This window comes from Cryptomeria japonica, chromosome 9, assembly GCF_030272615.1.
Source record: "Cryptomeria japonica chromosome 9, Sugi_1.0, whole genome shotgun sequence".
In the NCBI taxonomy this organism is placed as follows: Eukaryota; Viridiplantae; Streptophyta; class Pinopsida; order Cupressales; family Cupressaceae; genus Cryptomeria; species Cryptomeria japonica.
This window is the reverse complement of record NC_081413.1, coordinates 188,305,289-188,330,851: the sequence shown is the minus strand read 5'-3', so window position 1 is coordinate 188,330,851 and position 25,563 is coordinate 188,305,289. Positions and strand designations below refer to the sequence as shown.

General features: G+C 39.1%; 1 protein-coding gene across 1 annotated transcript in view; it reads right to left on the bottom strand.

The window, feature by feature from the left end:
- LOC131038330 (geranylgeranyl transferase type-2 subunit alpha 1) overlaps window positions 1-25,563 on the bottom strand; it is a 114,392-nt gene that overhangs the window by 27,177 nt on the left and 61,652 nt on the right. Inside the window, exon 7 of the mRNA XM_057970716.2 lies at window positions 9,592-9,781. Coding sequence (XP_057826699.1) covers window positions 9,592-9,781 — 190 coding nt within the window. The remainder of the gene's footprint in view (window positions 1-9,591; window positions 9,782-25,563) is intronic.

Here is a 25,563-nt window from a genome sequence, read left to right as displayed (position 1 = left end):
GCAATGAGCATTTAATAATTTTTTACCTTCTAGAAGCAAAACGGTTTTTGCCAAGCAAGTATAAGTGCAAGTTTTTTATCCCACATAGCTTGTGTGGTAAAAGTTCAAGGTGAAAGCAAGTTTAAAAGGAGGCGGCCAGCATTATTATATTATTATATTTACCAAGTGTGTGCTTGCTAAAGCGATTTCTCCTTCAGTTGGCAAATTTTGGTGAAGTGTCAAGTTGACACATTGGGTTGAAGATTGTTTTGTCGCCCATTTTTCCTCATTTCCAGCCCAAGGCGATTTTTTCTTGGCTGCCATTGGAGTGTGTTGAAGCTTCATTTTTCAGACTTATGCGATTTTTGGGAGGTGGCGCCATTTTTGGGAGGAAGACGATTTTTGTTTTGAGGGGTTTTTTACCTCCATTTTTGGTGATATTCCTCTTTGGTGTGTGGCGCCATTATTGGAAGTTTGCTGGTTGATGTTCTCAGACCTGTTATTTGCCTCCATTGCTGAAATCTTTCGACCTCCATTGCTGGTTGTGCATGACATTTTCAGATATATACTTCGTTAACAGCTTATTTGTGCCTAAGACGATTTTGTCTAAAGGCTGATTGGAGGCATTTTCAGAGCTTATTTAAGTTGTTACAAGTCTGAAACTCCATTGATAGGCGGCTGTCCTAAAAAAAACTTCATTTCCAGCCACTTGTCAACTTTGACGATTTTGTTTGGAAGACACTTTTAAATCATTTTTTGATCATTTTCAGGGATTTATACTACTTCGCAAGGTGCTGGTAAGTCGGAAACAATTCATTTTCAGAATTGTCCTCAAAAAATATTCTTTTTACCAGCCATACTTACATTCTCCAGATTGATTCTTTCACCATTGAAATCGATTTTCATCAAATTTGTGCATATTTGGGTGATTGCAATCTATTTTTTGAGAGTAATTTGTGAAGTTGCAGGTTATCTTCAGATTTTTTGGCAGCCATTGTTGACCTCGGAAGGTGGCTTCAAACGTAGCTATGTGTGAAAACATAACCTTTCACACCTTTCCATAGTCATTGTTTGATCCGCTATACTCCTTTGCACTCTATTTTGGTAAATTTCCTAAGTAAAAGGAGGCGTCTTCAAACTTTGGTCTAAAAATTATTGATTTTAATGAATTTCATGAGGGTTTTATACCCTAGCCTTGTCACATTTTGCATTCTACTCTTGAAATCTATTGAGAGTGGATTATTTTCCCGATTTCCATACCCAAATTTGTCTAAATCATTAGGAAATCAGAATTTTTGTCAAGAATATTTTCCAAAGTTCTAACTTCTAGCTTTGTACAGGTACAATGTCGAAGTCCGGACTCAAGGAAAGGAGAGAACAACAAAAGATAGTTGAGACTAGATTCTATCCAAAATCCAAGATGTCATCCAGATGGAAGGAGAATACGGACACGAACATGCATTTTCTGCACATGAGCTAGATGCGACAGCGGATGTTCGGAATTGGGAGCCAGATTCCTTCCCCAGCTTATGTGAACATTATGAAGAGTGGCATTTATCAGGCCGTTGGATTCCCGCAGTCCATACAGTGCAGTAAGCTTATCCTGGAGTGTGCACGATGTTATGATCCTCGCTCTTGAGTGATCAAGACTCCTAAGGGTGCCATCATTGCCTACCTTGCTAAGGATGCGATTGTTGAGGTGTTTGGAATTCCACGTAGAGCGGACATGAAAGATATAACTAAGGATGAATATGAAGACCGATATAAGAAGAAGATGGATGCGTGCAAAACCGTAGTGAACAAGGAATGGATGATCAAGCCTAGGACTCATCATTCCAAGGCTCCCAAGACACTCATGTGCACAGACTTCAAAGATGAATATAGTGATTTAGTATTCCTGCTTAACCGAGTGATGGGATGCCGCAAGGTGCAATATACAATGGATGGATGTTCTATTTCATCCAGGATTGTCTGAAAGGAACATTGATAAATTGGTCTAAAATCATAAGTGACAATTTGGATTTTCAGCTGAGGAATGTGGAGCGATCCAGGTCATTCGCCATGACTTCCTATTTGGTATACCTACTTGCACTATTTGTTACTTACAAGGGATTGATATGCAGAGGTGAAGTCGGGAATGGACAAGGACAATTCAGGAGTTATGAGTGCTATCCACAGCTGAACATGTATCGAATGGAAGATTATAAGAGAGTGAATGATGTATTCACAATGTACATAACGCAAATGTTGCAAGGTGGAGTCCATAGGAGGTTGTCCAAGGAGGCAACAGAGCTGATAGAGAAATATGGATCGTGGTATATACAGTTTCCCACTTTCACATACCTTAGGATTCATGGATTTCAATCCGAACCCTACAGGCTTCCTAAGTATCCTTCTGACAAAGTGATCTTGTTAGAAGTGGTGAGATAGCTTTTGGAGTTTGATTCTATCCAGAAGGAAAAGCATAGAACGGGCATGTCATTTCCTATTTCAATTGGGAAGACATTGGAGGTATGCCAATTTGCCTTAGCAGCCAGCACAGCAAGTGAGGAACTTGCATTCTATCGATTTGCACATACAAGAGAAGAGAAAGGTTTGATCCAGATAAGAAAGTTAGAAGGATCGGGGGAGAAAAGTTCATCCACAAGGTATTCATAGAAGATTATTGGGCCAACTTGATGGACGAGTAGGCAATAAAGAGAAAAATGTGGTCCAGAATGTCAGTGGATTTCATGAGGAAGTGTGGACTTTTTCTCATTCCTGACCAAGTGTTAGATGACAAGGATCATACGCATCCACAATATGAAAATGAAATGAAGAAGGCGATTCTATTGCCTAATTGGTCAGAGCCAGAAGAAATAGATTTGAATGTATTGATGAGAGAGGTCTTGAGTTTCTCCCGAGCATGGGTGGATATTCAAATGAACAGATTAGTTGATATGGGTGTTACCTTCACTTATGAAAAGATGAAACCAGAGGAATCCTGTTCCGAAGATGATCAGAGGACTATTAGTGATATCAGGATTCATGCAGATGAGGAGAGTCAAGCTCCCAAGAGAAGGAAGAACACACTAGGAGAAGTCAAAGCTAGAGGAAAGAAGATTGAGGAGGTTAAGAAGAAGAAGCAAAAGACTATCATTCCTTCGCCTATCATTCCTTCACCACCCCTCAGTGTCTCCTCAACCAAGGAAGTTGAAGTACCAGAACAAAACAAGGGGACTGAGCAATGTTCCAAAACAGTGATACTACCAGAGAATATTCAGGATTTACATGCCACAACAACATTTGCTCCACCTAATGAGGATAATGATCAGTTGGGATCCCCTACTGTCCTTTTGGAGGTTAGTTTGGGAAAGAATGTATACGATTTGACTAGGGATAATCATGATGATGATGATGATGATGATGATGTTATCTCGGCATTGAGAGGGCTTGATCAAGAGATGTGTCCCGATGATGGTATGGAGATGGCCGCTATTCCCGATTGGCTGATGAAGAGTATGGAGAAAAGTAAAAAGATGATAGAGGCACAGCCTATTGATGACATTGATGACTACTTAGCTAGGAGCAATAAGGAGAGAGAACCTAAGAGAGCTGAGATTTTGGCACACATAGCTAGAGATGAGACAAGAATGCGGATTGCGCAGGTGGTTGTTCCTATTGGAGGTGTGATGGCAGACATTGCTACTCCCATGGATTTCCAAATTACTTCAATTGCCCTTGGTTGTACTACAAAAGAGCATGAATTTCAGGAGGTTGGTGACACCCTTAAGGCTATCAATGTGAAATTGGATGGAGAAATAGAGAAAAGAGAGATGATTTGGTCTCTTTGTTGATTAATGTTCATAATTTGGAGAAGCTTATGCCAGATTGGGAGAACACTTTGGATGTTTGCTCGGATGTTTTGGACGTGACCGATTTACAGCAGGATACCTTACCCAGCATTTCCATGGAGGAGTTAGATTTTGTATTGGCTAGATTCTTGGTGTATGCTAGGAGAGAGAGAGAGATGTAGGACAGAATCTTCTAGAAGATTCCCTATTTGATGACTAGGCGTCTTTATATTGGGCCATATGTTGGTGGCTCCATTTTTTATGTAAACCCTAATTAGGGCAACTCTAGGGTTTTGTTGGCATGATCTTGGCCCTTGACTTAGTTTTAATCGTGGCCATCCATTTTGTATGAGACTCTATATATACCTCATTGCCTCTCATTTGTAAGAGAGTTTTTGTAGAATTGTTGGTATATGCTACAACTTTTTGAATATAAATCATTGTTTGACTTGATGGTGATTTTGTTTTTCAAGTGTTGTCTTGCATTCAAGGTTCTCAATTCCTCCAAGTTAGATTAGAATTTTAGATTAGAATTTGCTTTCATGTTTGTTAGATTGAATGAAAGAATTGTTGAGTATATTTGTGTGGAATCTATGAATCCATACCACTAGCCTCTTGTTGATTGTAAGTGCGCCTTGCGTGGTCAACTGAAAATTTATGCAAACTTAAACTTCGATTATTACATATCCATTGTTATGCATCAACTTGGATGGTCTCAATGCTTGATGGTAATAGTTTTAAAATCTATGAAATATACCCTAGATGATTACACTAAGCTTGTGTCAAAATTTGTTCGATTTGATGGTGAGACCTTGCCTAGTTTGATTCCACTAAATTTGTTCATCATTTCCTACATTCCTAGGCTTAGAATAGATTTCCTAAACCCTATTCCCTTTTGCCATTTTTTTTAGTAAGTCTTGTTAGAATTGAGTCCAGAACTACATTGCCATATTCTAAGTTATCAGCACGCCCATTCCATATCATGATAAATGAAGTTAATTCGAACAATTGTGTAAGTCCCCAAGTGAAAACAGCAATTCACATCGACCACTGAGTTACCCACTCGTCAAGACCTGACTGTAGAAACCTTGGAATCGTTTTAGTTGGTCTTATCCTTAGCATCTGAGGTGATTTTGTTCAGGAGAGGGTAAAGTGCTTTGGTATTTTATTTTGAATGTGATGTGCATAAAACACACAAAAACAAGTCCTAAATCACACATGAGGAGGAATGAAGACTACCTCGAAAAGCGTTCTTAGAGAAAATGAGCTAAAAACTAGACAAAATTTGTAAGGGTTGTCCTGTTTTTGTGACTTAGCCAAAAATGAGGACAACAGTATAAACTAGACAAATGGTGATGCTATGCTACAATACGCAAGGTGAAAAAGGAAAGTGGTAGAGGGTGCCTCACCTTCAACTTCTGCCCAAGCTCCAACACCCAAGGTAGCTATCCAAGTACAAGTCAAAATACCATTCAAGGGAGTAGGAGGCAAGAGGAGGCCCAAGTTGCCCCAAGAACAAAGATAGACCTTATAGCTTCAAAGGGGCCTTCAAAATCAGTTGGTGTTCCTTTCAATATAGTTGACCAAATGAAGAAAGCCAATCTCAATGTCTCTATGTGGGAGGCCCTTTCCATCCCATCTCAAAGGGATTTTCTTAAGGAGGCATTGAAGGACATCTACCAAACAAGCAATGAGATTGCGGTCAACAGGAAGACAGTATCCACTAGTTTGGTACAACCAAAGGAGGAAGAAGATTCAAGCAAGATCAATAAGCCTCCCCCCTTCTATCTCTCTTTAATCATGGGAGATAACTTAGTTCACAATTGTATGATAGATTCAAAACCTAGCAACTCAGTCATGCCTAAGAAGGTAGCTAACCTTCTTGGTATAGAATATAATGCAGAGGGTTTGGTGGTAATGGGCAAATACCTTGGTTTCTTCTTTAGGGGTCAACACTTGGCACCATCCAATGGTCCAACCTCTCCAACCTTCCAAAGGTTATCAAGCTTGTCCTTGATCCTTCCCAAGGATCAATCTTCTCAAGACAACTTAGTTTCTCTAGGAGACTCCTACTCCTAAATATTCAACCCCTAAACCAAGACATCTCTCAACCCCCAAGCCCTTTGCCAACAGGACCTTTTGCTCAAATGGTGGAATCTATCATATGTGAGTTGTTGTATATGTTTTATATGGTATTTGCATTGACCTTGTCCCCTTTGATAGGTATTTATAAGTCCTTTGTGCCTTTTGCCCCTATGGACCTAGGAAATAGGGCTACAAGCAATTAGCCCTCCATTTGAACTTTTCCCACTTTACCTATCAAACTACCTAAACAACCCCCTGAACAAATTTGATATTCAAGTACCCTTTTGGGCATTCTAAAAGATTTCAAACTTCTACATCTGGGTTTTAAGTGCAAGTTTTCAAACCCTATTGGGCCTAATTTTGGTCTAACTAGTCGGTATAGAGGTTTAGGCCTCAAAACCTTCACCAGTCGGATGGAGAGGAAGTCAGGGCTCTTGGAGAGGGTCTGCACATGCCTAAGGGTCCTTCCCATGCAAACTTTTACCACCATTGTGTCCACTGTCCCAAGGATTCATTCAATCCCTCACTGCACAGACTTGCCACATGGAGATGCCAAGTCTAGGGCATCACTCCAACAGTGCCAAGGCGAAATCTTCTGCTCCCCAAACCAAGCAAAACAACTAGTATACATGGTAATCCAACATTCCTCGGGGTTTCAGACCTTTCCCATAGAGGAATGTTGAATAGGGTCTCCTTTTGCATCCAAACCCTGGTTTTGAGGGTTTTACCAGGCAGCGAGGAAGAAAAATCAACTACTCCTCGATCACAGAATTTCAAGACCTCAAACCAACTTCAAATGAGAGGTGATTCACTGCTACACTTGTTTCAAAACATTAGATCCTCCAGAAATCCGTACAAATCCATACCCAGACCAAGAACCCAAGAAAAAGTAGTAAAAATGATAGTTTCAGATTGGTAGGGAGCATAAATTTCATTCAAAGCCTTAATGTAACCTTTGGGAATCGTTCCTCAGGCTTAAATAAGACTAAGGAAGCCTTCTAACCACTTCCCAACGTACAAAATGCAACCAACTAGCCGTTGGGCAACCACAACTCAAAAAGTTGCAAAAATTGCTCATGACAACATAGCAACTTTTGACATATTATGACATCACACACTTGCCTTCGTATTGAAGGTTACAAATTGGATACACCACATCTCTAGGATCCCTAGACACCAAAAACATAAATAAAATGCCCATACAAGGCTTGTGACCAAGTATACAACTTTGGAGCCTTAGGGCTTATTACAAGCATTGGTAGCATTGGACCTACCATATCCATTTAGGACCTACACAAGTGTTCTATCACACCTTAAGTGCCCCTGCACCAGAATATGAAATTGTGACTAAGGGAGTTGTCCAATTGGAAGGCACTTCTATGAAGACAGTAGGGATAGTTAAAAATGTGAAGTTAACTTTGCATGCATGCCCTGGTTGCACTATCTTACAAGACATGTCAATTATTGACCTCCTTGCCTTCTTTGCCATCTGTCTGTCTAGAGACTTCACCGCCAAGATAGGTAGATATTTGTCTTCTGTTTGGTTCCACATGCTATTTCGAACAAGGTATGGTACCAAGGTTACCATAAAAGCAAAACCCATTGTACAAAACCACATTGAGCCTTACACCACCAGCCCTATAAACATGAATTGCACTTTGCGTGAAGAGGGGGAGAAGTGTATTGTCAATGAGCTTGCTACTCTTCTAGAAGAGGTTCTTGATTGCTTGCTAGATGAGTGGGGCAACGCTTTCTAGTTTGATCCATTAGCTAAAAGTGAGAAGGCTAAGCTCGGTACCTATTGTATTCATGAGGAGGATATTCCTATTCCTAACCTCATCAAGACACGAGAAGATTTGAAGGGGTTATGGAGCATGTTTTTTGATGGTTCAAGAAACAAGAATGGTGCTGGTGTAATGCTTCTTTCTCCTGAGCGAGAGAAATATTTCTTCTCTTTTAGGCTTCATTTTGGTTGCACCAACAATATGGCCGAATATGAAGCCCTAGTCCAAGGTCTCCAACTTGCACAAAAGAGAGATCAAATCTTTGCAGGTATTTGGGGATAGTGAGTTAGTTGTTAATCATATCAGAGATCAAAGCATAACAAAGAATAACTTACTCAAATCGTACAAACAAAGGGTTTGGGATTTGATTGAAGGATTTGAGGCCTTCAACATCCAAAGCATTCCTAGGAGACGGAATAAGCATGTTCATAGGCTTGCAACTTTACGTACTTGATCCTATAACTTCAAAAACCCTAAACAACACTAGGCATGATCAAAACTCTGAGACTTGAGCACGGGAAACTCAAAATTGCCCACTAAGCTGCCAAAACCCTAAACTAACCAACGCTAGAAGCAGGAAAAAAGGGGGTCCCCGTTAGCAATGGGGCGATGTGTGAAAAGGTCACAACAGGTGTATGGTCATGTTTTCGAGCATTTGAAAACAGATCCTCCAGTTAGTTGTTGTGCTAAAGATCCTTTTTTTGTTTAAGTCTTTTTAAGATTATGGGTCTCTTTTGTTTGCTCTTTTTCCATTACAGCAAGTTCTGCAAGGTCTGCTCTATTTTGGAGGGTAGCTTTTGTATCCTGTACTTAGGGTTTTTCTGGTAATGATTGTATCAAGCTGGTGTTAATGTTTGTAGCGCAGGAGATTTCATTTACCTGCAATGGTTGTGTTACTGTTAGCCACGGGAGATTTCATTTAACTGTGATGATTTTGTGGATGATGAAATTTTACTGTCGCCGACTTTCGTATTATGAGAGTCTCATCCTTGCTGGCACGATTTCCTTCTTTACCGTTTTTCATCCGTTAGTGGTGCCGTCATGACTCGTTTTCAGCTCCTGTCAGTAGTGGAGTATGAAACGTTTTTTTATGTAACTGTCGATGAGCTTCGGTGTCTCTTGGCCTTCCGTCTCCACCGTCAAGAGATAGTTCGTGCTCTGCTGGTTCCTTATATTATGTTAGCTGTCTGTTTTGCGTGTGGGAAAAGCATATAAGAAAGACAATCCATTTCATATGCATCCTGTGTTCATCGGAAAGTGTGGAGAGAAGCTTGGATAGCATTTGTTTCAGTGATTTTCGTATATGACTGGTGTATGATTATTTCTGGTCATAGAGAGTTTATGTGTTGAGCGTATTGTAGAAGCCAGCAGGCTTTACTTTATCAGTTATATGTTTCTGCTGTTGATTGTTAAGAGTTAACAATCTTGTTTAGACTATTGCCTTTTTAAGCTTGAGGACATTGTATTCAGTTTGGCGCTTTCAATAAAAGTTTGATTTTGGTGTGGCTGGGTTTTTCACCCTCAGGTGGAGGGTTTTCCCAGGATAAAATTCTGTGTATCTTGTTTTTGTGAGATTTTCTAAGTTTCAGATTGTTGTGTCTTACCTTTCTTATTCTAACATTAACAGCTGGTATTGTGTTATTTTCCTACTAAGCCTAATGGTGCCTATACTTCAATGAAGTTTGTACGCTTATTATATAGTTGGGCTGGGGCCCCATTTGTAGATCCCTGATATAATAATTATAAAATAAAGAGTTATTGCCATACTTGATCTCACTTAACAAAATACTGCATGTGTTGATTAATGCTTTATACTAGCTATGACACTATACTGAAATCACATCCAGAAACATCTAAGTGAGCTCTTGTGAGCAAGATAAAGCATAAGCAAAATTGTAGTGAAGACTGACCATCTATTGATCGAAGCCTGTTATGACTGATATCCAGATTCTGCAGCCACAGTAATCGCTCCATGCAGCCAATTCTGGACAGCGATAATCCATTTAATCGTAACCATATATTTTGTTGTCCATGTGAAATGAAATCTATGCTGACTGACTCCCAGATGTAATCCTGTAGCTTTTCTTTGCTTCCAGTTACCTGAAAACCATAAAGGAAAAAGTAATGGTTTTCTATCACTATATTCTGTTTTACTATTTAGTGTGTAGAAGAGAACATTACAATGTTTCCACAAAGAATGTAGCTGCTAAGATCCCTATTAAAATAATCTGAGAACACATACAAGCACCATAGATTTGCAAACAGCATGGCAGCTTAACAATAAAAAAGATATAGTCATCAACTGCAAATTTTTACCATAAGCAAATTTAAGGTGAGCTGCCCAAAACATGCAACAAGCTCCAGCAGGGGAGCTCACTTTTAAGTTTTAGATAATCCACCAAGGTATTCAATTACAAAATAAAAAGAAAATTTCATCCTACAAATCATATATCACTGTAACATTCTCGTTCCCAAAGAAATTTGTAGTTTTAAGTGTCCTTTAGCTTTACTGTGGCTGACAAGAGGCATGTAGCATGAATCCATGTAAGCAATAATCTTCTTGGAGAGAATCAGCAGCTTACTCACAAAATTTATAATGCTATTGATTTCCCAATGTTAATCTTCTGTAGCAAAAGGCGGCACTGACCTCTGATCCACAAGCCCAACAGCTGATAGTAATTTCTATGTAATCAAATAATCTTCCCTAATGTATTGCCATTTCTATAAAAGAATTCCCTTATTAGATCTTGGAAGTTCTACTGAAATACTTCCCTACAATCAAATTGGATATATATCAAATCTGCTGGAAACATTTCTGATAAAATATAAGCAAACAAAAATTATTCATTAATAGTTTTTAGTAGATGTACTAATCATACCTTTGGAATCTTGTTGAAATATGCTATTGCACCTATTTTATTTAGTTTACTTAGGTAAATATATTTTATTCTTAGTAGGTTAATAATGATGTCATCCTTGATTGGAGGCAATACAACCATTTGTCACATTTGCTTCGATAATATTTGATTGATTGTGATTAGGCAGTGCCTCTACCTCATCAAGTGGCACCATTGTTTCAACCTATTGAATTACCTCCTCTCTTGATTGAAATTAACTCATATCGTCTTGAACCTATGTCACCATGACTCATCCATCAAAAAGGATGTGTGTGTGTACAATTTTCCTTTGAATTGCTAATGAATAAAATAGCCATTTTGTTGCTCATTCATGTTTTCTCTATTCACAGAAATTAGGTTATTGTAATTAGTCATAGAGAATTTTGGTCTTACGTAGATTTAGCTTAGGCAAATCTTAATTGATTCAATTTTATATATAATTTCATACATTTTGTGCAAATTATTGTTATTTTATATACTTTTGATATTTATATATATCCTTTGCCCCAAAAATCTAGGCAATTTTCATTGTCGTTGAAACCCCATCCAATGTTGCTCTATCCCAAAAATCTTAGAGAAACATTGACCACAACATGATGAGATGCATGTTATAGGAAAGAACATAGAGTGAATTTACTAATAGAGCACTAATTAATCTTTGGACAAAACCACTTCAGAAGAAGTCTAAAAGGATTGTTGGAAGGTGTGTGCCATTCGTCCCCTTGGTTGTTCAATACCGCCCTCAAGGATTCGCATCATGGCTTAACCACCTCCCATGGTTTTTTTATCTCTGGTGTTTGTATCAGGCGTTAACAGGTCAATCTTTTGGCGCAATGACAAACCTTGGTTAACAAATGGTATCAAAGCTCAGGTCACAGGTTTAACCCCTCGATCGCACTGGGGAGGGGGAGGGGGGGGATTATTGGAAAGTGTGCACCATTCGTCCCCTTGGTTGTTCAACGCCGCCCTGAAGGATTTGTGAAATGGCATAACCGCCTCCCATGGTTTGTTTATCTCTAGTGTTTGTATCGGGTGTTAACAGGTCAATCTTTTGGCGTAACAGCAAACCTTGGCTAACAAGGAGGCGCCCTGTTAAGCATCTAAAATATTTGGCAGCATGGTCTCTATCCACATTCTAAAACAAGAATGGATGAAGCTTGATCATGATAAGCACAAAATCACAAAAAAATACATCAATAAAATCTCATTATTTAACAATACCTATCTTCAATTGGAATCGGACTTGATTACTCACATCACGATATAACAGCAGCCCTAGAGTAGAGACTACAAAGGGAGTAGATGCAAGTTTGCAACCAACATTTCAATACTCATAAGTGATTGCAAGTGGTGAGCAACTCATGCTCAGACTTGCTTGCTGCTCATAGATGAGCCCATGTCAAGTACTCATTCAGCTTTCCAGTACCAAAACATGACAAGTAATTGGCATGGGCTCACCTTTGCATGGCAAGCATATTTGGATGTGCCATAAACCTTCCAAACACTTTAAACTCTGAAATTTTCAGCATTTAACTATGCATGTGCTTCTTTGTCATTAACAACCATATATGATCTCTTTGAGCTTCCAATTGAAGGGACTGAAGAAGAAAAAAAATTAATTTTCTGCATATTTCAAGTATGCTTTTTTCTCTGTTTTTTCTTTTTCTTCAGATTTAGCATTAGATTTATGATCTTATGATTTTATTAAAGGACTTAATTTCAAGATCTATTTCAATTTCATAGACATTCCACAAAAAATGCACAACAGGGTGAGACAAAAGCACCTCAATTGTAATGCTCCCCACTGTAAGAAGATAATAAATAAATAAATAAAATATAATAATACAGCAAATCGCCACAAAGAAGAAACAAAGATGAATAATTAAGGATCAGCCCTTGAAGACATATTAATTACTCCTTGGATCAGCGCCTTCCTTAATTATTGATTAGCATCTTTAGCAATGGGCAGCGGGTGTTAATGAGAAAGTAGTGAGTGCATAAGAGAAGGGGCATCTCTTCAAAGTAAGAGATGTAACCCTTCCCAAAAATGAAAGATATAAAAAAGGGTTGAAGCCTCACTTGAAGGGGCATCGAACAAGGAAATCTGATTGAGTATAAATCAAGAAAGAACAGCAATCTATGTTATTTAGATAAGTGATTGGTATGCCACATATTTGTATCTATTAAATGTATTTAGATAAGTGATTGGTATGCCACATGTTTGTATTTATTATTTATTTATTTATGAATCTGTTTGAATAATTTATTTATTTAATTAACTTGCCAATCCATCAAGAATGATAAGATTAGTAATTATTTATCTGATTCCCATCGAGCAATCACATCTGGAATCAATGTGAAATGTTTGGTAGGGAGATGCAGCGGTACCAGTTTCCTCATCAAGTACCCTACCCCGAGTTGGATTGCTTGTGGGCCAAGGGGCCGAATGACTCGAAGGCTCATTTTGTGCCCTTGGGCTTGGTTGAGGAGGACAGTCTCTTGGCACCCTATCAAACTTTCCCATTGCATTCCTAATATGGTTGGCTGATGGAAATAAGCTATGAAAATGGACCCATATGTATTTTGGATATTTAGTTTTCAATAGAGATTATTTATGATCATAATGCATGGTGTTAATTAATTACAATTCTCTCTAAGTTTAACTGCAATTATGTAATTTATTCATAGAATACTATTTGTGAATAAGTGTATTGTTGGAATTGTTATTTTGGGCAAAAATCGGGTATAATTCCAAAAGGGGCCATTACATCAATGACCCTATTTTTGTGCCATACAACCTTCACCTTCTCTCAAAAAAGGTGGAGGGCTCAATTGATCGTGAGGCAACTGACCTGAACAACATTGATCCATATAACAACTAAAGTACCCTTATGATAAACCCCATGTTTATAGAAGATTAGATTTCTAGATTTGAGAGACAGGCAGAGGAGGATGCAGCGAAAATAATAGGAGGCACTGAATTGGAAGAGATCGTTGTTGACAATAATGTTGGTCCTAAGGAGTCATAACCTCATAGGTCAAGGGCAGAATTGAGATCACAACAAACACAAAGGAGAACCCCAACTATCGCTAGCATGTCTATGAGGAAGAGAAAATTTAAAATATCGTAACTTGAATGAAATTGTGTTCTTTTATGATGATTTTCAATCATCATGCGATTCACATCATATTACTGGTTGTTGTATAATTGTATTCACATGATATAACATTGTATTCCTTCCTTTTTTATTCAAATATGAAACCAAACACCTCCCCAGCATTCTACAAACTCGTTCCATATGTTTTTAACTATATTTTGAATGATACTTATGCTTTTTAATGAATTTAAGTTTTTTATAAGTTGCCAAGTCTGAGTCAAAATTGAATCTGCTAATTTTTGCCAAGTCACAAATTTTCAAACTCTAGTTGCAGCAATTGATAGACTGGTATTGTCAACAACTAACCCTAAACTAAATACATTTGACTTTGTACATCATAACCATACTTACTAGGAGATGGGGACTAACACTAGTACAAGAGACAAGGATAGTTATCAATATGCCATTTCCAAACAAAAAAGTTGGTGCCAATAAAAATAAAATATTTATATTATATAATTTTAATTAAGAAACAACAATCATATAATGGAGATGCAACTTTAAGAATGTAAGCAATGATGCGAAGCAAATTTGAATGGAGTTCGTGAACAAGCTACAAAGATAAGGGTAGAGGAAAGGAGTACAACCATATTCCTTCAAATTTGCAAACAAGAAATGCAAACAAAGTAATACACTACAATGAAACAACTCCTAGATTCATTGTGATTGTAGCAAATTATATTCCTATTGGTAGAAGAAGCCACTTTCAAAACATTGACAAGGAGCAATCTATGGTTTTGGATGTGGTAGAGATCAAAATCAATTTGGTAGAGATTAATATTAGCTCTAAAACTAATCACCTCTATTCTCATTCCTTTGTTGGAAGATTTGCAAACTACTAGCCAGCTAGAGAGAATTTGGAGAACTAGATAAAATTCATGTAGGGCATTACACATCAAATAGCCTTTTTGCCTTGTGGTTTCTTCACAATCATTTGTCCGTCTATGGACGAAAAAGAGAGAAATTTCAATGGTTCACAGTTGTTGGATGGTGCTAGTTTGTTTACCCAAGAATGACGGCCAAACTTTGATCCATTATTGTGCAATCTTGAATTTTCCATGGCTTAGATTTGCCTCTATAATCGACTTCTAGAATATGGGATGTCTCCATAATCAAAGATTGGTAATTCCCTTGGTAAATTTCAAGAGGTGGATAACAATGTCAAAGAAGAGATACCAAGAATCTATACTCAAGTGTGTTAAGATCATTTTTTCCTCCCCCCTTCCAAAATCCATTCTTGTTTAGACATCGATTGGGAATAGTCTCAAAGAATTGATATTCAAAGGCCTAGCCCTAGATGTTCTTACCATTCAAAACATAGACACAAGCTGATTTCTCATTTGGATATGGTGAATAAGGATCTCCCCACCCCCCTCCTTTGTCATGCCCCTCCAAACTAAGGAAAGATCACAATCATCCTTAATATGTGATAATACCTAGGCAGTTAAACAAATAGACCAGCCAAGAATAAAGAAATTAAAATAATAAATAAAAAAAGGAAACTGTTATTTGAATAAGGGCCGACCAGAAATAAGGAAAATAAAATTAAAAATAATAAAGATAGCAACAAGGGCCATCCAGATAAAGGATATCAACAGCCACATTTATATAGTACCCATTCATTAAGAGGGCCAACTAGATTAGTCAGCCACATTTATATAGTACCCATTCATTAAGAGGGCCAACGAGATTAGTCATGAATTATTAATCGACCCACCTAGAACCAAAGAAATGGGAATCGCCATGAATCGCCTAAACTCGGCGAGTCCGAGTCCGAGCCATGCTTGCCGAGTCTCTGGGACTCGGACTCGGACTCGTCCAAGTCTGGCGAGCAAACTCGTGCTCAAACTCGCCAAACTCGGTGAGTCCCGAGCCCCAAACTCGGCTACTGCCTGGGTTAAGTAAAATGACAAAAAAAAACATTTTAAAAAGTTTTTTAAAATGAATGGTCTCGTCTTTGTTCACTACAACCTCCGCCTGAGAATGAGAAAAATTAGGGTTACAACATGTCAGCCAATAGAAAAATAACACCCGACGCCTTTATTAAATAATAAGTTTTTTTGGCCTCGCAGGACGCTGCCCCTTGACCCCACCTTGAGGGCGCTACCCCCAAACACCCATCGAAAAATATGGGGGGAAACTGCGTCGATAGAAGTAGGGAAAATTTAACCTCCGAGTCTAACACTAATTGGATCGACCAGGTAGATATAGAGGCTGAGACTGTAGCCATGGTAGAGGAGGACCGGAGAGCACGAGCACAGACAGGAGATTCAGAGGCAGATAGTGACACGAATGTTCCTGATGTTGGTGAGCATGGCATGGTGTCACGAGGAGTGGCCATGGCTGTCGAATCATCCAAGACCTACCTTAGAAGCCTTCGCAAGGGGCCAGGGCCGGAGGGTGCTACCGTGCAGGCTCCTCTGAGCCATAGGCTTGTAGTTGTATTTACCTTTCGTATTTGTATGAAACATTTGATGATCATCATATGAAGACATGGATTTTGTATTCCATGAGTTTTGTAATATTGTATACATTTGACAATATTTATATATCTATGTTTGTTATTTCCTTCGGCTACAATTTGCATTTATGCTTATGTGATTGATGTATACTTGTGTATGTAATCAAATGAGCCGAGTTTGATGATGTTATTGTGTCTTTAAGGTGTATTCAATAAAGGGTGCCTGAAACAAGTTTTAAATCTTTAAGAATCTCTAAATTTCTTGAGTTTTTCACTTTCCCGAGTCCAGCCGAGTTTGACTCCGAGTCCCGGGTCCGAGTCCGAGCCGAATCCGAGTCCCGTTTCTTTGCCTACAACATATAAAGACAGCACTTTAATTATGCAAGGATGCATCCCTTGCAAAGTTAATGGACGACATGAAGAGGTATGACCCCTTTGCAATGGGATATATAAAAGGAAGATCAATTCATCCAAGAAGGGCATCGAATGGAAAGAAACATTTGATCTGAAATCAGAAAATAAGCCAATAAAGAGCACAATCTGATTTATTATTAGCAGCCTGAAATTAGCAAGTCTATGTGTGGAAATGTGATGTGATAATATGAATGCATTATTTATTTTTTGCTGAAATATATAGGGATAATTTATGTAATTGCATTATTCCCTAATTTAAGTATTGTTTTCCAATTTAAGTAAAATTACTGATATTTCTAATTGAACGTGTTATTATATAAATTCCTATAGTTATTCTATTTGGAATTAGGTAGGAATGATTGCAAAACAAGAAGGTCGATCAACCTTTCGAGTTCACAAAAGGTGAAGACCTAACCTACCTTTCATCAAGTATGCCACCCGAGATAGAGCACTCGTGGGCCGGGAGACTTATGTATGCTCCCGGGCTTGGTGGAGGAGAGAGTCTCATGCTCTCATCAAGCATGCCACCCCGCGATGGAGTTCTCATGGGTTGGGAGGCTAAATAGTGCTCTTAACCTTGATTGAGGAGGATGGAGCAACTCCAAAGTGGACTGAGGGATGGAGTGGACTATTTGCCACCCATGCTCTCGCAATACAAAAATAACTATCCTTGAAATTACAGTTTGCAAAGTTTCTAGCTAACTCCTAATATGGTTACTAAAGGAATATGCCTTGAACAATAATTGATACAATTGATTATATATGCAATTATATGTTATTGAATCCCTAACCCTTGTGGAAATAATTGGTCTTATGAATTACATTTCAAATGTTAACTAACATGATTGTGGGACCTAAACTAGAATTCATCTTGCTAAAGACATTTCAATTGGTAGATTTATGAAATTAACTGTATTACATTTCTTATTCCAATTGGAATTGTGATTTTAGAGCAAAATATAGTAATACCCCAAAAGGGACATTACATCCTTAATTGAGATCTCGCCTAATATTGCAAATTCTTGCCTATTGCCAAAGGATGGGGTAGAGATAGATCCTTCAACAACCCATTCAACAAAGAGTTAAGGAGAGCAAGATTAGTCCAACTCTCCTTTGAGAAGCATTCATATTGACTCTTTGATAATGTTTGAAGCACAACATAAAGAGTTTTATGTCCCCCAAATACCCCCATTACTTTAGATGATCCAAAGGTGGATATAAACTGGGAAGAAGATGTCTTGCACACTCTCAAAAGAAGCTGATATGGAAATGGACCTAGAAAGCTTTGAAGAAGATGTAGGAGAATTCATTTCTAAGGAAATTTTAAAACTTTCACAAAAAAGATACAAAAGTCCAAGGCAAATTGTGGAGCTCAAAGCAAAAGAGGAAGAAAAACAATAAAGGAGATTGCCTTTTTTTGAGAGTTTGTTGGGTTTTGTACATTCCTTAGTCAGATGTAAAAAACCAAACCTTGATGGTTCTGTTGTGAGGTATTCACACATTGCCCCATTGCAAATGGGGACCCCCACTTTTTCGCTTTCTAGGGTTAGTCCTTTTTGCTTTCTAGGTTGCCTTAGAGTTGCTATTAATCTTTGCATTGAAGGGATAGAGTTTGTCAAGTAGCCAGAAGGTTCATCAAGTCAGGGTGGTCTCCTGAGGTTGGAGCAGAGTTCCCAGACTCGCTGCGAGTCAAGCGAGTTCACCGAGTTGGCGAGTCGAGCCTAGCTCGGCGAGTTTTGTTGGCTCGGGACTCGGACTCGGCGGGTTTGGGCCATATCTCGTCAGGCGAGTTATGCCAAAACTCGCCGAGTCCGAGCTCCAGGACTCGGCCAGCGAAACGTTCAAATTTTGATTTTAAAAAACAAAAAAAATAAAAGCTTTTGACATTTTTTTTTTTAATTTCTCTTTCATTTAACCCTAAAAGGTCTTCTAATTGCTAGTTGTGAGAAGAAGAGAGGAAAAGTGAGAGAGAGGAAGAAAAACAAGAGGCCATAGGTTTGCAACCGGCAGGGAAGAAGAGCATCAAGGAGACCACAAATCACATTGGGGAGGCCATAGGATTGCATTGAGAGCATCAAGGAGTCCATAGCAAGACTTCTCAACTCATTTGAAAGAGGTAAGTGTTAAACTTTGTAGATTTTGTTGGTTTTTTTAGGTATGTTAATGGATTTTTTTCATTTGTTTGTTAATTTTTTTTAGTTTAACAATTAACTTTCCAAATCTTGAATGTTTTTATTTTTTTAGCCTAACTTCAATGAGAGAAGTAGAATAATAGCAAAGTGCAAACCCTACATTTTTTTAGAAAAAATTTGTAAACATGTATTTACAATTTTTTCTTAAAAAAAAGTAGGGTTTGCTGATTTTTTCTATTAGTTTATAACTTTATAAAGTTTTCTTATTGCAGCAGCCTTCACATTTAAAAAACATTCATTTTTCACAATGCCTAAAAAGGATGAGGCTTGGAAATATACTGAAGACTTTATTGGCAAACAAAAAAATCAAACAAAATATTTTTTTTGTAAAGAAATTAATTTTGGTGGCATCAATAGATTTAAATACCATATTGCCGGCATACCTGGCCATGATATTGAGGTATGTAAAAAACAAACTGCTGAGACAAAACGTTTTTGTTATGTCCAATTAGAAACACATGAACAAGAAAAATTAACTAAGAAGAGGCAATTAATGGAGTTAAGTGCTATTGGCTCCCATGCACCCGCACCCGCATCCGCATCCACATCCGCAGGCTGTGTTGGAGAGGGTTCTTCCATGCCTCCCTTTCGTCCTAGTGCTTTTGTTAGTGCTAGTGCTTCTACTTCTACTCCTCCTAGTGGCACTATTAACTTTGGCCCTAGAGTTCGGAAATCCAGGTTGGATAGTTATTTTGTGCCATGCAGTACTCCTAGGGCACAGCCCTCGCTTGAGAGCATGGGTTGGAACAAGGAGGTTCATGATGCTACAAGAAAACAAATTTGCAAGTTTTGGTACTTTTGCAACATTCCATTTATTGCAGCCAGGTAATTCTTTTTGATTTGATTGCTTTAAGTTTAAAAGTAAATTTATAGTTTGAAGTTGAACTCTACTTTGTCTAATCATAATCTATTTGTGACAGGTCTCCTTATTGGCAAGGCAAGGTAGATGCCATAACCATTTGTGGTGCGGGGTTTAAAGCCCCTACTGATGCTGAGTTAAGTGGCCCCCTCTTGTTAGAAATGGTTGAGGATATGAAAGTTGAGCTAGAGGACCACCGATAGTCTTGGAGCCAAAAGGGTTGCACCATCATGACAGATGGTTGGACGGATAGGAGGAATAGAACACTGCTAAATTTTCTTGTTTCCTGCGGAAGTGATTGATCATGATTCATTCTAATTTGTACTTCCCTAAATGCATTGAATAAATTAAATTTTGATTTGTTGAAACTCTATTTTCAGGATCCGCCATGTTCTTGAAGTCTATTGATGCTTCCTCACATGTGAAAAATGCCACATACTTATGTGAGGCTATTGAGGAAGTCATGCAAGAGGTGGGGGAAGAAAATGTGGTGCAGGTGGTGACAGATAATGCAGCAAGTTATGTTGCTGCAGGTAAACTTTGAACTTTTCAAGTCTTGATGGAGAGGCATCTATGATTATTTAAAATTTTCTTAACACATCAAAATTTCTAATTAATTTAAAATTGCTGCAGGTAAACTTTTGATGGAGAGACACCCAAAAATTTTTTGGTCTCCATGTGCGGCCCATTGCCTTGACCTCATGTTGGAGGATATTGGTAAGCTTGAATGGGTGAAATCAATAGTTGAAAGGCCCCAAAATATCAGCAAGTTTATCTACAATCATGAATTAGTCCTTAGCATTATGAGGCAATACACGAGGCAAAAGGAGTTGGCTTGTCCTGGTATCACGAGGTTTGCCTCAAACTTCCTCACACTGAAATCCTTGACGAAATCAAAGGCGGCTTTGAGGCGTATGTTTGTTGGTGAGGAGTGGACTTCCTCATCCTATGCTACGACCACTGCAGGGATAGATGTGGTAAATTGCATTTTTGATGAGCTAGGTTTTTGAACCTGTTGGTGTCTGTTTTATCATCTACCAAACATTAGGATAGGATACCCGAAGGTATTCTATCCTCTCCTGAAAAATCACTACTGATTCCAAGGTCTATATGTGCGAACAAGCGACTTTAGTGGAATAGCTTCTTGGGTAGTGTATGCTGAAATTTTCAAGGGGAACTTACCTTTAACAAGTATTCTTGAACTGCTGGACTTAGATGGATTTAGCAATTTTTAGGCTCTTCTTCTTTTTTTGGGATTTTCTGGGATTTAGACTTTCAAAAGAAAGGGGAAAAGAGATAGGGTTTAGGAAGGCTAATCTAATCCTACGAATTCTGGAGACGGTATCAACTGGATGCTTTCGAGAAACCAAACCTTGCTTCACCACACTAGGGACAACTGCACAAGGCCGGTGCAATCTTCAATGGGTTGTGCTTATGATCGAGATGTTGGGATGCACAGGGGATGGGCTCAGACTAACTTTGCACAATAGAATGGAAATCATCCATTTACCAAAAGTATGAGCGGAAATACACCATCAATTGATACTTATCAAATCCTTCATTCAAATTAACAACAATGAAAGCAAATCTAAATTATTTCTAACTAAGTGTTGAGGCAATTGAAACCATGCAAATAATTCAAATAATAGAGATTACAAAGCAGCGCACATGCAATATATTATCTGGAAATGACCTTAAGCAACAATACATCAAAAACCTCACCCTTTTCAAATGAGGGGAGGCAACCTTATATAGTTTCTCAAAAATAAATGAATGGCCGAGATTAAACAGTGATCAAGGGCCAAGATTGAAAGTCCTGAACCCTAATTAGGGTTTCCCGAAATACTATTAGTTCAAGCAAATGAAAGAGTGACAAGTGACGCAGCTGCTAATTTTACTGAGGTGAGTGGCCACTTTCCTCTTTCAGAGATTCAACGTATCTGGACACCACGAGCTTGACCTCCTCTATGGTGACACTTGGCAAACCGCCAATTTGGAAATCGACGAGATCCACATCGTCGACGCACGTAGCAAGGATGCCTTCCCACTCTACTGCCTGGGTGAGAAAGTTGTCATCGATGGAGAGGAAGTTTGCAATCTTAGAAAGATCGCCTTTGTCAATCATCCCTGAATCTCGGAAGAAGCTTGTCTGAATCCTGGTTCTCAGGTTCTCTGCTTGTAAATGCTTCTCCCTTAGGCTTTCCTTCTGCCAGATCTCTGACGCCACCCGGAATACCTTGCCCAGGATCTCTCTAACCCTTGCCTCTGTCTCAAAACACTTGGTCTCGGATTTCTTCAAGACTTCAATCCGAGTGACCAGAGCATAGTACCACGTGCCGAAGTCGTACCTGTCTCCTGTCTGTATGATGCCTGCATCCACTAAGCTCTTCTTTGACATGCCTCAGATAACCTTTAGGTGAGGAAGTATTTCATTCTGAATTTCATCCACTTCTTCCCAATTGGATGATAGATCCTAGATACAATCAATCAACAAAGAAGTTGCCTCATGCGTTGATACTAAGTTTTCTACCAGGGTGTCAGCACGTATCACAGCATCTGAAATCCACTCCTTTTCTTGAGTGTATGATCCCTTCATCTCATCATAGTCCTTCATTGATCCCTGTTGAAGAGGCTGTGGTGGAGTAGCTGGGACTTCATGGTTGAGCGGGCTGGTAAGATGGAGAACATACTTCGTCCACTGCTGGTTTTCTTCCTCCACTTTCTTTCTCTTTTCTTTCTCATGAGCCAGCCTTCTCTTTAGAACATTACAGGAGTCGTCAAAATATTGGACCTCCTGGTCCTCGGTAGGCTTACCCATCTCTATGGTGGTGATCTTGTAATCATTTGCGGTGACATTGTCCCTTGTCTTCCCTTCTTTGGGCACTGCTATCTGGACTGTCCTGAATTCGACACTGTCTCTTTGAATCAGGGAGAACTTCCTGGCTGGTTTGGGCGGTTTAGCTGCGGCGGGCTCATTCACCTTCTCCAGGAATGCTGCGGTAGCCTCCTCGGTTGAGTGGACCTCCTTAGGAACCTTGGCCTTTATTCTTGCTCTCAGCCAATCAGGAATGGTTGATTGTTCTAGAGTATTCCGATCAAACTCATCGTCTGCTTCTCCTGGGTTCGCTGGTATGCCATCCAAAAAAATTATAGGGGCTTCATCCTACCCCCTGTCTGGAGTTCGGAAGACCTTCTCCATCACCTCCTCAACTGGCTGAGAAAGCACTCTTACTTCATCATCACTCACATAGATATTTATCTCTTGTTCCCCAGTTGTACTCCGATCAGGCGCAATGGAAGCAACACTTAGGATGGAGTGACTTTCACTGGATTATCTTCTCTCAACTATAGCCCTTTTCCCTGTGCACTTTGTGGAGCTTCCACCCAACTCTTTTCTCTTTCGAGATCCAACACTTTCCAGATTCCGAGCATCACCGGCGGAGGTACAAGGGTGGACGGACAGAGTATCATCCACTCCCATTAAGTCATAAGTTAGAACCATACCTTTGGCCTTCAACTGTTTTGTCTTTTCAGATGCCCACCACCTTGAGTATTCAACCACTGACCTCATGAGGCATACTAGATCTGATTTTTCTCCCTCTGTCCAATCTATCAAGACTAAAGGTTCATTCTTCATCTTCTCAAAACCCGGTTGCTGAAGTTCTAGGCTTTCTTCCACCTGATCGACAACTTTGAACACTTCCATTGCTCTCACCATACTTAGAGGAATTCTTGACCAGAACCTCTTCCGGATCTCGAAACCATCGACTGCATTAGCCCAGTAGTCTTCCAGATCTAGTCTATGCTCAAACGTTGTCCCTTCGATCTTCTTTATCCTCTGGAATGGATCGAAATCTTTTCTTGCCTTGTATTGGTAAAAGGGATACCAGGCCAGTTCTTTCTCAGCAGTAGCTGCAACTTGTGATGATGGACATGTTTCCAGCCCATTACCAATTGTAAGTGAGGATGTGCCTTCCTTCTTCTGCTTATCCCTTTGAATCACTATATACTCCTCCAATTGTCTCACAACCTTGAGCAACACCACTCGGTTGGTAGGGTAAGCTGGAAGCTTGTATGGAGGACCAGAGAATCCCTGAATTCGGAGGTAAGTGAACTTTGGATATTGGATGTACCAACACCCGAACCGACCGATAAAGTCCATAGACTCTTGAGAGAGCCTTTGGTGCAGGCCACCTTGAAAGGTCCGGGTAATGTGCATCAGGAAGGCATCATTCACCCTTTTGAAATGGAACTTTTCCTCCATATGGAGCTGGGGATAGCAATCATATACCAAGAATTGGTTCTCCTTGTTCCCAACTTCTTCTCTACAAGTGAGACCTTTGTACCTATAGGTCCTGGCTAAAGAATAGAACAAGTAAGAACTCATGAAGAAAGTCCTATTTGCCTCCAGATTCCTTAGCTGGCTGTCTAAACTATCGCTGATCATATGGGCCCAGTCTATCATTTTTACTCCATTGATTATTTCATTAATGAAATAATACATCCAGGGTTCGAATGGAGCTCCCTGAGGATTTCCTATTATTCTATTGAGCAAGACGATCATGTCCCCAATGTCCTCCTTGAAGTATGCTCGTACTAGGCTCTTTCTTTGGAGTTTAGAGGCGCCCTTCCTCGGCCTGTCTAACCAGGAATGATTAACTATGGCATCATATTCTTCCAGGTGATCATGGTACAGACTGTCAGCTTCATCCTTGGTCATATATACTGTGTTGTGGTACTCAGGGATCCTGAAGGCCTCTCTGATGGCCTCATCACTGACATTTGCCAACACTCTTCCATCAGGTGCAACAATATCCTTACTGATGGGGTTGTAGTGTTTGGCACATTCAACTACTAGTTCATTGCACTACATGGTGGGGAGGAAGCCGGCAGCGTGCACGATACCACTCTTCATCATTTTCCGCGCAATGGTGGTAGGCACAAGGTTGTCCAGACCAAACATTTGCTTCTTAAACTCCCTCAGATTGATGTGTCCGAGGTTGGTGTCGTTGATGTTCTTCCACTTGGAAGTCATCCTTGACTCTAGAGGAGCATCTTTATCTACCTGGAACTTCATGGCGCTCAAAACCTGCAGATGAATGATAAAAACTTTAAGTTAGAAAAAAATTCTGCAGAATTTCGAAAAAAAAAAAATAACGGGGCCGCGAAATGGCTAAGTGTTGGAAAATTTTCATTTTTTCACTCTCATTACTTAGCCACAAAAGTTGAATTTTCGCCTCCAGACCTTCAGCCTTGAAGCTGGTTGAAGTCACCATCAAGTGTTAAAACTTTCGAAAATTTTCATACTTAGCCAAAAAAATTGAATTTTCACCTCCAGACCCTCAGCGTTGAAGCTAGTTGAAGTCACTATCAAGTGTTTGAAACTTTCAAAAATTTTCATAGCCAAAAAAAATTGAATTTTCACCTCCAGACCCTCAGCCTTGAAGCTGGTTGAAGTCACTATCAAGTGTTTGAAACTTTCGAAATTTTTCATACTTAGCCAAAAAAAATTAAATTTTCTTTCTCCAAAATCATTTATTAAATTCTAGAAAAATATTCAGAAAATTCACAATTTTAATTTTACCTCTGACTTGGCTAGACTTTTCTCCAAAATATTGAGAAAATTCAGAAAAGATGCCTTTCTCCAGAAATCTATAAGCCTTTTGCCAAAATATTATCCGACTTCCAGCAATATCTAGAATTTCCTCCAGATGATCTTCAAACTGACATACTCTACTAAGCTCTCCTTAGTAATTTTGAACTTCTTGGTGTAATAATGAATTTGATAATGAAGTATTTGTAGACAAGTTTTAAGAAAAATCATCCAACTCATACTTCTAATTCTAAAAAAAAACAAAAACTTTCCATTTTGATTTAAGTTTGAAGATATTCATTAATCCT